Source organism: Theropithecus gelada, chromosome 7b, assembly GCF_003255815.1.
Source record: "Theropithecus gelada isolate Dixy chromosome 7b, Tgel_1.0, whole genome shotgun sequence".
Lineage (NCBI taxonomy): Eukaryota > Metazoa > Chordata > Mammalia > Primates > Cercopithecidae > Theropithecus > Theropithecus gelada.
Genome location: NC_037675.1, coordinates 62,362,285 through 62,377,890, shown reverse-complemented (window position 1 = coordinate 62,377,890; position 15,606 = coordinate 62,362,285). Strand labels below are relative to the sequence as shown.

At 35.4% G+C, this 15,606-nt stretch overlaps 1 protein-coding gene across 1 annotated transcript in view; it reads right to left on the bottom strand.

Moving 5' to 3' along the window:
* Positions 1 to 480: 480 nt before the first annotated feature.
* The window catches only part of SLC38A6 (solute carrier family 38 member 6), a 64,154-nt gene continuing 49,028 nt past the window's right edge, over positions 481 to 15,606 (bottom strand). The window contains exons 9-16 of the mRNA XM_025392697.1: positions 9,847 to 9,912; positions 9,555 to 9,608; positions 7,648 to 7,727; positions 6,888 to 6,988; positions 2,443 to 2,567; positions 1,137 to 1,281; positions 934 to 1,028; positions 481 to 751 (exon numbers count right to left, since the gene is read on the bottom strand). Coding sequence (XP_025248482.1) covers positions 671 to 751; positions 934 to 1,028; positions 1,137 to 1,281; positions 2,443 to 2,567; positions 6,888 to 6,988; positions 7,648 to 7,727; positions 9,555 to 9,608; positions 9,847 to 9,912 — 747 coding nt within the window. The 3' untranslated portion in view covers positions 481 to 670. The remainder of the gene's footprint in view (positions 752 to 933; positions 1,029 to 1,136; positions 1,282 to 2,442; positions 2,568 to 6,887; positions 6,989 to 7,647; positions 7,728 to 9,554; positions 9,609 to 9,846; positions 9,913 to 15,606) is intronic.

Here is a 15,606-nt window from a genome sequence, read left to right as displayed (position 1 = left end):
GTGAGAGCTAAATAATACGAACTTATGAACACAAAGAAAAAAACAACTTGGGCTTATGGGTAGAGGGTGGGAAGAGGGAGAGGAGCAGAAAAGTAACTAATGGGTACTGGGTTTAATACCTGGGTGATGAAATAATCTGTATAACAAACTCCTGTGACATAAGTTTACCTATGTAACAAACTTTCACTTGTAACCCTGAACCTAAAATAAAAGTTAAAAAAAAAATCAGTGGTTGCTAGTCGTTGCCAAGAATGAAACCTAAGGTAAACTATGAACTTTAGTTAACAATAATAGTTAACATTGGCTCATCAAATGTAACAAACGTACCACACGAACATGAGTTAATAATAGGGGAAACTATATGTTGGCATAAAAAGGTATATGTGAACTCTGTACTTTCTGTTCAGGATTTCTGCAAACATAAAACTACCATTAAAAATATTAATTTAAAAAACAAAAGATTGACCCAATATGTTTAAAAGCATTTCAAGTTTGTCTCTTTTTTTGATTAAAACTGCTATACTCTTACTTCCCCATACCTACTGCCATTTTGTTCTGCTTTTCTGTTAGTATTTTTTATTAAAATGTTATTTTTCATCCAGGGTGTCTTCCAGAATAATTCATTCTTACATATAGAGGTATATTATTCTTTTAGGAAGTAGGAAAATATTTATTTGTTAATCCAATCAAAAATGATGAGTGCTAAACTAAAATTCCCAACCAAAATTCCAAAGATGAGCAAAACAAATGCCTGTGGAAACAAGAAAAAAGATAAAAAACACAATTAGATTATTTGTTAAGCCTCTACTCTCTGAAATAATGTATTTTATATTTTAAAATATATTGATTTTCTTGATGTATGTAAAATAATATAAACTGACAAACTATTTCTTAAAATAGAAGTCTTAAAAGAAAGAAATAAAAACAACCTACCCCGAATTTTTTCCACGAGAGAAAATCCTCTCTGCTAAGTTTAAGATAAAACAATCCTGGGAATATAAAAATCAAACATGTTGATGTACTGGCACCTTTAAATTGGAGGGAAAAAAAGAGAGGATATTGTTGGATTCAGATGTGAGGCTGGGTAACAATTTTATCAATTTTATTACGTGAACTTTTTGAAACAGAAAACTTACCAACTACACCAAATACATTTCTAATGTCAGGAACATACATTGCAAGTAAAACGATGATAATATTGAGTGCTAGAGTGATCAAAAAATGGCGAATCCACGAGAATGGAAAATTGGAGAAAAACATCATCATTACAGCTTTTCTGGCCTGTATTACAGAAAAAGAAACATATAGCAAAGAGGAAATGTCAAAGTCCAAATATTTGCTGAGAGAAACATATACAATAACCGTGATATTTTTGCCTCCTACATCATTTAGATTCCAAAAATACAGCATAAACTATTATTATAAGGTGTTTATACACATAAACTGTTTATATACTAACCCCTTCTGTGTAAGCTTCATAAAAATACCTAGCTTTAATGCTAGAAAAAATTTTCACATGCAATTTTTTTAGGTTGCATAATTTTTTTAAATTACCAATAATAAAAATATGAAAAAAATCTCAAAGAATCATTTTCATTAAATTCAACAGATTAAAAAAAGACAGACAATTTATAAAAGAAAAAGAAATCATGCCATGGGAAAGAAATATCACTTACTATTTTATTTTATATTATATGTTTTACAGCCTGTAAATATGAAAAAATAGTTCACTACACTTCCCACTGCTAAGGGAACAGCAGGCGGTCACATCCCAAAAACATTTATCCAGTCCCTGCTGTAATCTTGGCACTGCAGCCCACACAGGGAGGAGGCCTGAAGGCCCAGTTCTTACAAAACTCAGCATTAGAGACTTAAGACATCCATGCAGATGCATTTATATCCAAAGCCTTTGTTTCCATTTTCTCAGAAACTCTTAAGACTCTTATGTATAGCAACCAGATGCAATGAAAATCTGTTTTGCCCCTTGAATTACAATTCTAGAGCAAATAAAATATTTTGACCAAGATTGAACTAGAATGCTTAAGCGAAAATAAATTTACAATAAACCAGAGGAGCTTATTTTTGCTGACTTGACTTTTTCCTCTTCATGCACATTTTTTTTTGAAAACAGAATACAGAATTAAAGAGGGGAAAAAAACCCAAAACTTTAGAAGAACTATAGTTTCTAAATTGGAAACAATGCTGTGGGAGAACGGAAAGCTAAACTAAATCTCAAAAAGCACAAATTAGCTTAGTGGCTCACTGTTACTTTTATGCTTTCATGGGGCCATATGCAAGTATGAAGTCTTTGATCAATTACTTGACAAGTGATTAACATATACAAGACTAGATGTGATTCAAGCATTCTATTCTGCAAAGAATTAGTGTTGCCCTATTAGGAAGCATCCATACTAGGCAACAAAACCCTTTAAGAGTACTTACAGGGAAGTGGATTAGAGGGACTGTCAAAAGCACAGCAAATAGTATGCATAACTTCACAGTCATGACAACAACATCATGTGGTAAGTATTTACTATAACCTTTTAGTAATTCTGACTCCACTTTGTCTGTAGATAAAATAATAAGGATTACATTATAAAGTACTCAGATATCAATAGTAAAAAAATTGTTTTCCTTTGCACTAATGGATGGTAACAGATTTTAGATTCCCATTACCAAATCCTGGCCTTTCCCCTAGCCTATGAAACAGAGACATTAATTAAATATCTTCTTGAAACCTAACACTTTTTCTTTTAATAAAAACCAGAACAAGCAGAACCTCCAAAATTAAAATATGACAATGAATATGTATACTAAATTATCTCTTTGGAACCTTTCCATAATCTAAGGGTTTGACCATTTGTGTTGTTTGTTTATAAAGTGCTTTCACATGTGTTGTTGAATTTAGTCCCTATGATAACAATATTAACACATAGGCAGGTCCAAAAGTGTTAAATGATTTGCCTAAGATCACATAACACAAAGTGGCAGTGCCATACACCTACTTCTTTTTGGTGCTAGAGCCAGTATCTTTTCCTCAATACCACAGTGTTTTCTAGAATCTCAGAGTTTGGTGCATGTTACATTTCATCTGTGGATTCATGTTTTAGATAAAAAAGAGAAGTGTTAGGGAAATGTCTTACTTAGTAGGCCAGTGTGTGGTGCTCAGCAATAGGATTTATACATGCCAACCAAGCTTTGCTCCACAGCGTTCTTGCATTCTCACAATGTCTCCCTCACCTCAACTTAAGACAAGGGGAAAGAAGACTGAGGGTGCCAGAAACACTGGATATCAGTGTTTTGTGGGAAAGTATCAGTTTGTACTTAAAATAGAATGGTGCTTTTTAATTTGAGAGTGTTTTAGAAATGATTCTTTGAGGGAAATCAACAACCAAAGGAAACATACCTCTGTTCTCAGGGAACTTAAGAGATAAGATGAATACATATAGATATGACAGAAAGTGTGATACACACATGTAAGTGGCCAGAGAGTTCTAAACAAGAGCTATGGAGACTCTAAACTGTGATGACACAGAACATGTTCAAATCCCACCAGTTACTAGTAACTTCTCTGAGTCTCTCAGTTCCTACATCTTTAAAATGGGGATGGTAATATGCTGAACTACAGGGTTACTGAGAACATTACATGAGTCAATGCGTGTGTGCTGATGTTCAAAGATGTGGGGGAAGAGATTCTCTAGAAGCAAGGAGCAGCACAAACAAAAGCAAAGGGAATCTGCCTCTGAGAAAATAAGTGGTCTAGTAAGTACTAGAGTGGATGAAACAGTGTGTGGGTGATAGGGCTGGAAATACATTTAAGACCTAGTAATATAGTTCTGCATGGTGTGGCCTCAATCTGGTAGGCCACAGAAATGCAACAATGACTTACAAAGAACAGTGTATTATGATCTGAACTAAGCAGGAGTATGGATCGGAAGAAAAAGAGACCCCAAACAGGCATAACAGCTACTGTTACAATCACTGAGAGGTAAAGAGAATCTGAACTAGACTAGTGATAATGGAAACAGGAGAGAAATGAATTGTCCAAAGTATCAAAAACATACTTTACACAATGTGGGATTTGGACTAAGTAGGAGACTAAGAAGAGCTAGGAAATCTGGATTCTATTTCCAAATCTGTGAGATACTTGTGAGTCTTTGGAGAAATATGGCAAACTATTTTATTTCCATTTTCTGAATCATAAAATGAGCTATTAACACTTCTTGCTTAACAACCTCATAGACTTTTTAAATGGCCTGGCTATTATGCAACATTTGGGCATTGGCCTGGCTCACCAGAGGAACCCTTTTCTCTTTCTTTCACAGCTGTAATCAGAACAAGTATCATTAATCTAGGTACATTACCTATAGGTCCCTTTAATCTGACAAATTTAGAAATTAAGCTTTGGGAGCTCTGGATAAAAGGATCCAAAGCAGCTCCTGAATCTTGAAGAACTAGATTTATCACAAATTCAACATAGATGTCACATGTCCACTTTCTACTTTCCCAGGATGAAAACCCTTCTTCTGAGCCAGTCACTCTGTGTTCTTAACTGAGCCATAACATATGTGAGGGATAGAGTACTGCATGCTTCCCCGGATTCAGACAAATCTCTACAAATCTCAGAAAGGGCCTAATGGTGCTCTGCAAGTTATATATGCCATTGAAGTCAGGAGGCGGGTCTGTTTAATACACATTGTCAAACAGGGTATTAAGTTTACAAAGATTATCACAAAGTAGCAGAAAGAACACTGGATTAGTATTCAGGACACCTGCCTTTAATTCTGTGACAGGTCACTTTGCCTCTCTGGGCTTTAGTTGCTCATCTGTAAAACGAATTAGAAGCCTAAAGTTGAGGCTAGCCCTTATGATAAGATCTCAGGTTCCATCAGCAATTTCTTCCTATGACACAAAGCTCCTGTTATCCTGATAGAAAGATATGATCAAAGGCTTTTCTTGGTTATGATTCACAATCCAAGAGCAAATCAATATCTGCCTCTTCTATCTTTGGAGAAGAACTTACTTTTGTATCATTTATTCATTCTTTCTTTCTATCTATCTATCTATCTATCTATCTATCTATCTATCTATCTATCTATCTATCTATCTATCTATCTATCTATCTCTATTCATCCACCCATCTATCTGCCTACCTACCTACCATGTGATTTTCTTAGATGTGTATTTCTCCATTATATAAAATTTGCATACTCTGAAGAATTTGCATTGGTGGAGAAGGGATTAAATCAGAGACAACATAATGGCTTTACTTGATAACTAAGCAAATCCTTGTCTAGGAAACATGCCATCTACATGATGAAAACCTTTAGCCTTTGTGTTCAAGCAACAATGTTAGATAGATAGATTACACGTAGATACATACATAGATGGATGCCTACAGCTTAAGTGAGTCATATTTTTCCTAAAAGATCGATCACCTTAACAAAAACTTGGGATAAAGGAAATCTGGCTTCTACAGCACAATTTCTGAGGAGACAGCACAGCAATAAAGGCACTGGCTTTGGAGAGAGACAAAACTAGATTCAAATCCCAATTCCACTATTAATTGGCTTCAAGTATCTGGTCTAATTACTCAACCTAAATGAACCTACACTTAGCTTGCAGAGTTGTTATAACGATTAAGTTAGGCAGTATATATAAAATACATGCCACTTGCTTAAATGTTAGCTCAATCAAGGTATTAGCTTCCATCCCTACTCCACATCCCTTTCAATTTAATACAGCTACAATTTAATACAGCTTCTAAGCACCTAATGGTGATTCATGTAACAATTTCTCAGCCAGCCTGGATATTGGCAAGCCATCTGAGGTTTCTTCCAAATAGTTATATTTATCCATAAGGAGAAGAAGGAGGTCAGTTTTTTGGGACTTTTTCTCATTGCTGAGGATCCCTAAATATAACAGTGTTTGTGCCAGGTGGCAATTTTAATAAAAGAAATATATAGCTATTCCACTATAAAAAAACGTATTTGGATCCCAAGAGATCCTGTTATAGTATCTTATTGACACAGAAAAGTCTTATTGAGTTCAAGTCTGTATAAAAACTAACAAACCCAACATCTAAAAATAAAGTTTATATATTTAAGTAATTTTGTTTTATTAATGATGAGCAGAAAAGCTTGACAATCTGTTTTAACTTTCTTCGTAGTGTCTCTAGCAGGCACCATGCTCACATTGGAAATAATGCTTTTCCTGATGGTGTACACAGAAGTTTACTTTTTCTTGAGGTTCTTATCAGAAGAGGAAAAAAAAATCAACATACAAAGCAGACTGTTTTTGCAAAAGAAATAAAACACAATTTTATTTTTGTTGCATAAATTTAAAAAAACCTGTAAAAATAATTAAGGAGAAAGGTCATGGTGCATCATAGAATGCACATCTGCTGAATCCTGTGATAATTAGGTCTGAAGGCAGAGATGTCTGACATCTAAGTATACAGCTATAGCCCAGTGTAAAACCCTTTCCTTTCTCAACTTGTTCTTTTGCAATTAAGATGACTGACTCACCCAACCCCCACATTTCTGAATTAGACTAATATATTGAATTCAAAATTTAAGAAAAACAGAATCATTAAAATTGCACATTTTTTCTTATAGGAAGAATCAATGTCCCTAAGCCTGACGTTTTACTTAAGTGTTTAAGAAAATTTTCATCTAAGAAGTCATTAATCTTAAACCTGAACTACCTTTCTAAAAGAAAGATAATCCAATTGTTTAGGCCTCAAGAACTACCACAGTTCTGCATTGTAATTTGGTGACCTGAACAAATTAACTTAGTAATAAAAGGCATCAGTAAAGTCTATACATTGGCGTGAGGCCATCTATGTAACTATTATTTTGTCATCTATAATTTTAAAATGTACTTACCATAAAAAGTGAGGTAGCCAAAGAGTGCAGATATAAAATAAATGAGAAGACTTAAAGCAATTGCTGTATTGGTAACATTCTGCATTCTTTTCTTTGAAGGACTAAAAGACAAAAATGGCAAAGGTAGAATAAGTGATCTGAATTATACGTAAAGAAGTAAGTATGTCCTAAGCTGGTCGAGAGAATTCCTCATTCAAGAACAACTTCATCAATAACTACACACTAGAATTCCTCATTTGAAATTAGTACACATAAATTATGCTTCTCTTTTTTTTTTTTGAGACAGAGTCTCACTCTGTCGCCCAGGCTGGAATACAGTAGTGTGATCTTGGCTCACTGTAACCTCCACCTCCTGGGTTCAGGCAATTCTCCTGCCTCAGCCTCATGAGTAGCTGGGATTACAGGTGCCTGCCACCACATCCGGCTAATTTTTTTGTATTTTTAGAAATACAAAATAGAGTAGAGACGGGGTTTCACCATGTTAGCCAGGCTGGTCTTGAACTCCTGACCTCAGGTGATCCACCCGCCTCGGCCTCCCAAAGTGCTGGGATTACAGGTGTGAGCCAGTCTCAAAGATTACACTTGTAGGAAACATTCTCACCTTGAACAGAACTAACTCTAGTTTGTTTTGTTTTAAACTAACACTTAGGATCCACTGATGAGAGGAAAGGATTAATAAAAGAGAATGTCATTCAATCTGAAAGCCCTAGAGGTAAAAAGAAACACAATATATTTAAAATATTCCAGGATTCTACAGTACCTTTGAAGTTCACAGTATATGGGCAATATTGAGGTATGGCAGAGAAATGAAAAAGCCATGGTTGGTAAGGCATATGCACTCTGAAAAAAATTTTAAAAAGACAAAATTATTAAATGTCGTTCTACTGAAGCCATTATTTCATTTGACAAAAAACTGAGTTCTTTAAAAAATCAATTTGATTACATTTATTTCATCTTTAATGAGTCCTCTCTTTATAAAATAAGAATTTTTTAAAAGAGAAAACACTTGTGATCACCAGCAAATATTTTATTTGAAGTAGGCTTGCCTGTACTAGCCAGAATATTTTTTGTTTGGTTTCCCATACCATGTTGCTTTTACTACAATCACTACTTTTACATTATCTGGATAAGATTTTTAAAATTACATAAGATAAATAATATTTAAATGAGATAAAATAACATTTTAGAAATGTTCTTTTTAAATTCTCAGTCTTCTAAATGTATGCACCATTTAAACGTATCTTTTTACTCTAAGCAGCATTAATAGTTAATACTCTTGAACGTGCTTTCATGAACTTAATCCAAGGGAATACTGAAAATATTAATCACATTTTAATATTGCCAGCATCTTTGATTAGGATCTCTTTCAATGGGAATGAATATCATTTATTCTAGACCTACAAACTCTTAAGAGATCCAATGTAATATACAGTATAAGGTTTTGTTTTTATTATTAGAATACTTAAGAGTCAGAGTAAAGCAAAAGAAGTTACCATTTAAGTGAAAATACCATCTTTACCAAATAGATGATGGTGATCTATTTTTTCATTTCTGCTCTAAAAAAATTTCCACTTAACTAACTTTAGGCTCTTAAACAAAAGAAATTCCAGAAATGAAGACCTATCTTGGGACATAATGCCTAGAGTCTTAAAATATCTGAAGGGGTTTAGGAGAGAGGAAGTTGTAGTGTTTCCTGAGGCTGGACTAGGAAAATGAGAGTTTAATTCACAAATTCTCTATTTCATATATTGCTCAATTTCCTGGCTTGTCAATTATCCTACCTAGATCTTTAAGGCACCTGGAGGTCTTTACCATGTAAAAGATTTGGTAATCTCCCTTTTGGACCAGAGAGATATTTCTCATTTAAAAACTAAAGATAAAAAGGAAAATTCTGCATGGTGAAGTAACCACACCAACATTCTACAGTAATAGAGTTGTACATGAGCAGGGGGGATTCTAGCATGTGGGACCTATACAAAATAGCATTTCAGCAGAGTCAGAAAGTATAGACGAAGAGGCTTGCAGCAACAGGGAAGACTTTGAGCTCTTCTAGAGTGGTAAAGCAGAGACCATCCATGTCACAGTTCTTGTCTCCTCTGCTGATGCTTAGGGGCTCTTACAGGCATTTCCAGTATCCTACAGCTCTTAGAGAAGGCAAAGGGACTTGGTCTCCTAGTCTCTACTCCTGGCATCATAAATTTCAACTTTGGAATGTTGGCCAGAAGATATATTGGCAGTGCTCAATCCCTAGTCCAATGATGAGGCTGTTTAGCTACAGACCAAGGTTCTACTCACAGGGGAAGAGTTTTTGATATAATTGGCTATTTAGCTTTACAAGTCCAGAGGGCAACAGGAAGTCTGTATACACAGAGGACCTTATTGGCCAGACCAGACATTCGGTAAATCTGTTCTTTTAGGCAGAGGCCCATTTAAAACAGGCTCCATTTAAAGGCATGCCAGGGGGAAAAAAAAAAAAAGGTGGCTGTTTCATAATAGGCCACCCTGTGTTAAATAATAGTATTCTTCTGGTAGGCAATCCTATACTTAGCACTTTCATGAAAATTAATTAGTTACAGGTACAAAGACCTAAGAGACCCTGTTACATAAACCTCTTAAAACTTGAAATGTGAAAAATCAACTAAAAGTATCTGTTAATAACTTACACACCTCTTTGGAGAAATGAAAGAGTTTTGGCTTACAATCATCTGTAGCATTTGAAATCTGTTTAAGAGTATTGAGGGGAAAAAGAGAAACCAACAGCCATTAAATTTCAGAATATATCAATAAATATGATGAATTTATTATTACGAGGCTTTCAAATCAAAGTATTTCAAAACAAAGTTCTAAAACGCAATATAGCCATTACTTTTTCATTAATCAGAAAAGAATCATTAGTCTTTCTTTTCTTTTTAGTTTAAAATAAAAAGGAAGAAACTGAAAAGAAAATATCAGCTATTACCTGGAAGCATTTCTCTACATAATTTAATGTCAGAGGACAAGGGATGGACCATTTTTTAATTATTACCTAAAAAAGTAAACAGAATCAGCACTCAGATCATTTCTTATAAAACGAGTAAGAAACTGAATTTAAATAGGTCTGTATCATTTCAATTAATCTCATGCCATATCAAATCAGATGCTAATAGAAGAATCTCTGCTTCTGTGACTTTTCCTGGTTAGAATGGGGTCAACATTTAACAAGGTCACCTGTGGCAGGGAGGGGGTTGGAGACTGCAGGGTGTTAAGTAGAGATCTCCCTCATTAAAGACTAAGGGTACTCTTGTGTCAACTTTCAAAATTCCAACATCATCAAGGCATTTTTTTTAAGTGCAACTAAAAATAGGAACATGATGTTTTCAGTGACTGTCATACAGGAATATGGTTATTTGTGGAGCAGGTATTAGTGAATAGAGAAACATTTAATAGCAGTTTACGGAAAGGCCACAGGAAGAAATAAGTAGAGACGTTATACACAGGAGGAGCTCAGGGATTTCTGATGTACGCATTAAGTGTTGCCCCTCCTTACTTTTACAGATTTGAATTATTTTTGGCGAATGTGGAGAAAGCTGGCTGGAATAAGAGCATATAGCTAGGGAACTCCAGCTGGTAAAAATAAATTAAAAAAAAAAAACATTAAAAGAAATCCAGAGGGATGCTGTTTCCCAGAATTAATCAATGAAAATGTTTCACGTTTTTACTCTTAATTGTGGCCATCCTGTTATTAGACCTATAGCTGTGGCTCTGTCAATATTACCATTGTTGCTGTTGTTTCAGGGCACATAATTACTCTGTAAATGTTTGCTCCAGGCTGAATCCCAGTGCACAAAGGGACAAGAAAGAATAAAGTATTTGTCCTTTGTAGGAGACCAATACGTAAACACTATTTCTATTCCTACTTTGTATTTACCTAGTTTTGGATTTTGACTAATTTAATCAAAATTTTACACACTGATAAAACAAATATAAGGCAAACACATACTTTTAGGATTAAGTTAAGGAGTGAACTAAAGAATCACTTTTAATTAAAAACCTCACCAAGAAAAAAATTACTGTATAAGGATAAACTAGACAAGTTGCTTTGACATTTCTAGGTAAGTTTCAATATGACATAAAATGAAACAGTCAACTTACCAAAAGAAAATAACAAAATCAAAAGCAATAATCTCACCATCATTATCTTGATAGGTTTTCCAAAAAAAAAAAAAAAAAAAGGATGAGGATGGGGTGAGGGTGAAACTGCTCCAAATTCAGTTTCTTTTCTTGTTTTTTTAAGACAGGGTCTCACTCTGTCACCCAGTCTGGAGTGCAGTAACAGAATCTCAGCTCACTGCAACCTCCACCTCCCAGGCTCAAACCATCCTCCCACCACAGCCTCTTGAGTAGCTGGGATTACAGGTGCGTGGCCATCATACCCAGCTAATTTTTGTGTTTTTTGTAGAGACGAGAGTTTGCCATGTTGCCCAGGCTGGTCTCGAACTCCTGAGCTCAAGTGATCTGCCTGTTCCAGGCTCCCAAAGTGCTGGGATTACAGGTGTGAGCCACACTGCACTGGCCCAAATTCAGTTTCTTACATTTTCACCTTACTAACAATGGTAGTGGTGGCAGAAAAAAACATTTACTGAGGACTTGCTGTGCACCATGTACCTTGATAAATTCTGTATGTGAGCTGCCTCATTTATCAGTTGTTATTTCTTAAGCTTTCAAATCAAAATATTTCAAAGCAATGCTCCAAAATGCAATATTATCATTAATTTTTATTAATTAGAAAAAAATAAGTAGTAGCCTGATTTTATATTAATAGTTTAGTTACTACAGCTAATTTCTCTGCAAAGATCCATCCCAACTCCAAGCCTGCATGGTGGTATGGGGTGGATAGAGATGATGTTCCCCAAAGCAGAAGTACAGAACAGGAGTGAAACGAGACCCAACAACAAAGAGGAAAGATTCACAGGAAGTCCTTGCTCAGGTTGGTAAGAAGATGTCTTGGGGTTGGAATGACAAAGCAAAAAGGAGATTAAGTATTAAAAATATTTGTTCACTTGCACAAAAGGCCTCCCTTCCTGCTCTCTGCTCTAAGCCCTTTGCATCTTTTGTGGCTCAACTCAAGTTGTATTTCCTTTAAAATCCTCCTTTACTCTAGCTCTCAGTGAGCCTTCTCTTCTCTCAACTATTGAGACTCTTATTCTGAAGCAAATATATCAATACTTAATTATATATTGCACACATTGTTCTCTATGTTTGAAAAGAAATTTATCTCCCCTACTAGATTGACAGATCCTTAAGACTAGTGTCCAGGTTAAATTTCCACACCCTAAAATGTCTAACATAGTGTTCAGTAGAAGGAAAGCTTCTGACTAAAATCCATTTAAATAATTCTCTATTTCAGGCCAGTGCAGTGGCTCACACCTATAATCTCAGCACTTTGGGAGGCCAAGGTGGGAGGATCGCTTGAACACAGGAGTTAAAGACTAGCCTGGGCAACATAATGAGACTCTGTCTCTACAAACATTAAAAAAAAAATTATCTGACCGGGCGCGGTGGCTCACGTCTGTAATTTCAGCACTTTGGGAGGTGAGGCGGGCAGATCACGAAGTCAGGAGATCAAGACCATCCTGGCTAACATGGTGAAACCCCATCTCTACTAAAAATACAAAAAATTAGCCGGGCATGGTAGCGGGTGCCTGTAGTCCCAGCTACTCGGGAGGCTGAGGCAGGAGAATGGCGTGAACCCAGGAGGCGGGGCTTGCAGTGAGCCGAGATGGCGCCACTGCACTCCAGCCTGGGTGACAGAGCGAGACTCCGTCTCAAAAAAAAAAAAAAAAAAAAGAAATTATACAGGCGTGGTGGCATGCGGCTGTCGTTCTAGCTACTCAGAAAGCTGATGCAGGGGAATCACTTAAGCCCAGGAGTTTGAGGCTGCAGTGAGCTATGATCATGCCACTGCACTCCAGTCTGGGTGACTGGAGAGAGAGATTCTGTCTCTTAAAAAAAAAGTTGTCTAATTGGATTACTGACCTATTAAAACGTTGCTTAGAATACTAATCTGCACTAAATATAGAACTTTTAGAATGAATGGTAATTCGTTTGTGTTCTAAAATACACCAAAAAAAAGTAAATTTACCAAAAAAGGTAAATCCATCTTGGTATCATTCTGAGACACTGATAAAATTTATTTTTAAAATTGTAAAATATTTTAGAGGGGGCAAAAATTTAGGTTAAATTTTTTAAATGAAAATCAGATCTGGGAGAACAGATAAAATATAGGTTTTAATTTATATTATTCAAAGAATATAAGAAAATAATAGTTTCTGAACTGATTTTTTTAAAATGGGATATAAATACTATACATATTTACAAACACATATTGACAAAAATAATAAATGAAAAATTGGTATCCTTCCAAAATTCTGGGTTAGTATACATACGTTTCCTTTCCTTAACCACTATGTATTTTAAAAGCTAACATTCAGAGAATCTAAAATAAACATGGCGGCTGGGCATGGTGGCTCACATCTGTAATTCCAGCACTTTGGGAGGCCGAGGTGGGTGGATCACTTGAGGTCCGGAGTTCAAGACTTGCCTGGCCAACGTGGTGAAACCCCATCTCTAGTAAAAAAAAAAAAAAAAAAAAAAAATTAGCATGCACCTGAAATCCCAGCTATTTGGGAGGCTGAGTCAGGAGAATTGCCTGAACCCGGGAGGTGGAAGTTGCAGTGAACTGAGATTGTGCCACTGTACTCCACCCTGGGCAACAGAGGAAAACTCTGTCTCTAAATAAATAAATAATAAAATAAACATGCCAATTAAAAAGAGTATTTAAAAAAGCATACAGAGTGTTCTTCATTGCCCCACTGTAGATTAAATTTAAACTGTGCTCACAGGTAAAAATCTGAGCAGATGGTTTATAAGGCATTACAATAAATGTAGAATATGGGTATTATTTCCATATGACTGCTACAGTAGAAATCTGCATTGAATTAAAGAGTATCTGTCATGACAGAAACAAAACTGCAGTAGACATATCATATCAATACATTTAATCTGCTTTAAGCTATTAGCTATGAAAACTAAATTACTCCTACCTATGCAATGATTGCATTGTCAATTATCTGTGAGAGAAAAATTCAGTATGTTATCTACACTGATTCTCTTTAATATCCATACATTCATTTGCATATGCAGGCCACTTCTAACCACACTTCTCCACAATCAAATTATGATGGAAATATTTAGTTTTTTTTCAGTATGGAGCCTACAAAGTGTATGTTCAATTTACTTATTTGTAAGATATAAGTCAGACAACTGGGGAGAGAAGAGGAGGAATGATTTTAATGTTGTTAAATTCAACAAATGATTAAATGCAAACATTGTTAAATGTTTTTAGTTTTAAGAGCATTCAATAGAGGATAAATGCTTATATACACTAAAATCAGAGTCACTTCCACTTTGTTTAAATAATTTAAAGTTATTTTATCCCTGTGTCTCAGAAGATAGCTTAGCCTAAGTTAAGTGCACCCTGGGTTGTTTTGACAGCTTTGAAATCTGGCTCTATAATATGGCTTAACTACTGATGTGCTGCCCTGGTCTTATATATGGCTGTTTTCTTTCATGCATTTTCAAAAACAAGAAAGAGTTGAACCAAGCTCATGAAAAGCTCATTTGGACATGTATATTCTTGGAACGTTAAAAATGTTTAATTCTACTTAAGGTTTGACATTTAGATACTGATTATGGAATAAACTGCTATACAAAGAAAAAAGACTTAAAAATTTTCACACAAAGGTACTATCTTTAGAATATTAAGATGTTTTAGAAGAATTCGAAGGAAATAAATTTAAATTCTTTTATCTTTATATTATTTTATAATATCAAAATAAGTTAAATTTGTCATCTGATAATTTTATATAATAAAAATGAGCTTATTAAAACATAAGGAATATATCCCACATGTGAAGAAAAATATTAATTTGTAGCAGTGTTTTTATGAGAATTTATCTATGCTGAATAAACCAGACAAAATAGGAGAATTCAGGCAACCCAGTTCTTACTAGATCTCCTCAGTGTAGCCCCAGAAGCTCTGTTTATTTCATTAATGGAATAAAGTTTCAAGATTAAGATGACTAGTCTCAAATAGATTTTACAGATTAGAACCAGACTGATTCTTCATACAATATGGTACAGGAATAAATTTATACACCTACACAAAGAATTACACTCCATCTAAGATTTTAACAGAATTGCCATGCTCTCCTCTCTAGTTAACCACAAGAAATGCTGAATTTGAAATGCTGTTCTACCTAAGCCTCTTCAAAATAGATACAATGAAGGAAATAATTTAATGGAACAAAAGTGCTTTTAATAACACAATGAAATAAAATGAGATACCCTTCCCAACGCAAAACAGTTAAAAGTAAGAAAGACATTAACGGCCGGGCGCGATGGCTCAAGCCTGTAATCCCAGCACTTTGGGAGGCCGAGACGGGCGGATCACGAGGTCAGGAGATCGAGACCATCCTGGCTAACACGGTGAAACCCCGTCTCTACTAAAAAATACAAAAAACTAGCCAGGCGAGGTGGCGGGCGCCTGTAGTCCCAGCTACTCGGGAGCCTGAGGCAGGAGAATGGCGGGAACCCGGGAGGCGGAGCTTGCAGTGAGCTGAGATCCGGCCACAGCACTCCAGCCTGGGCGACAGAGCGAGACTCCGTCTCAAAAAAAAAA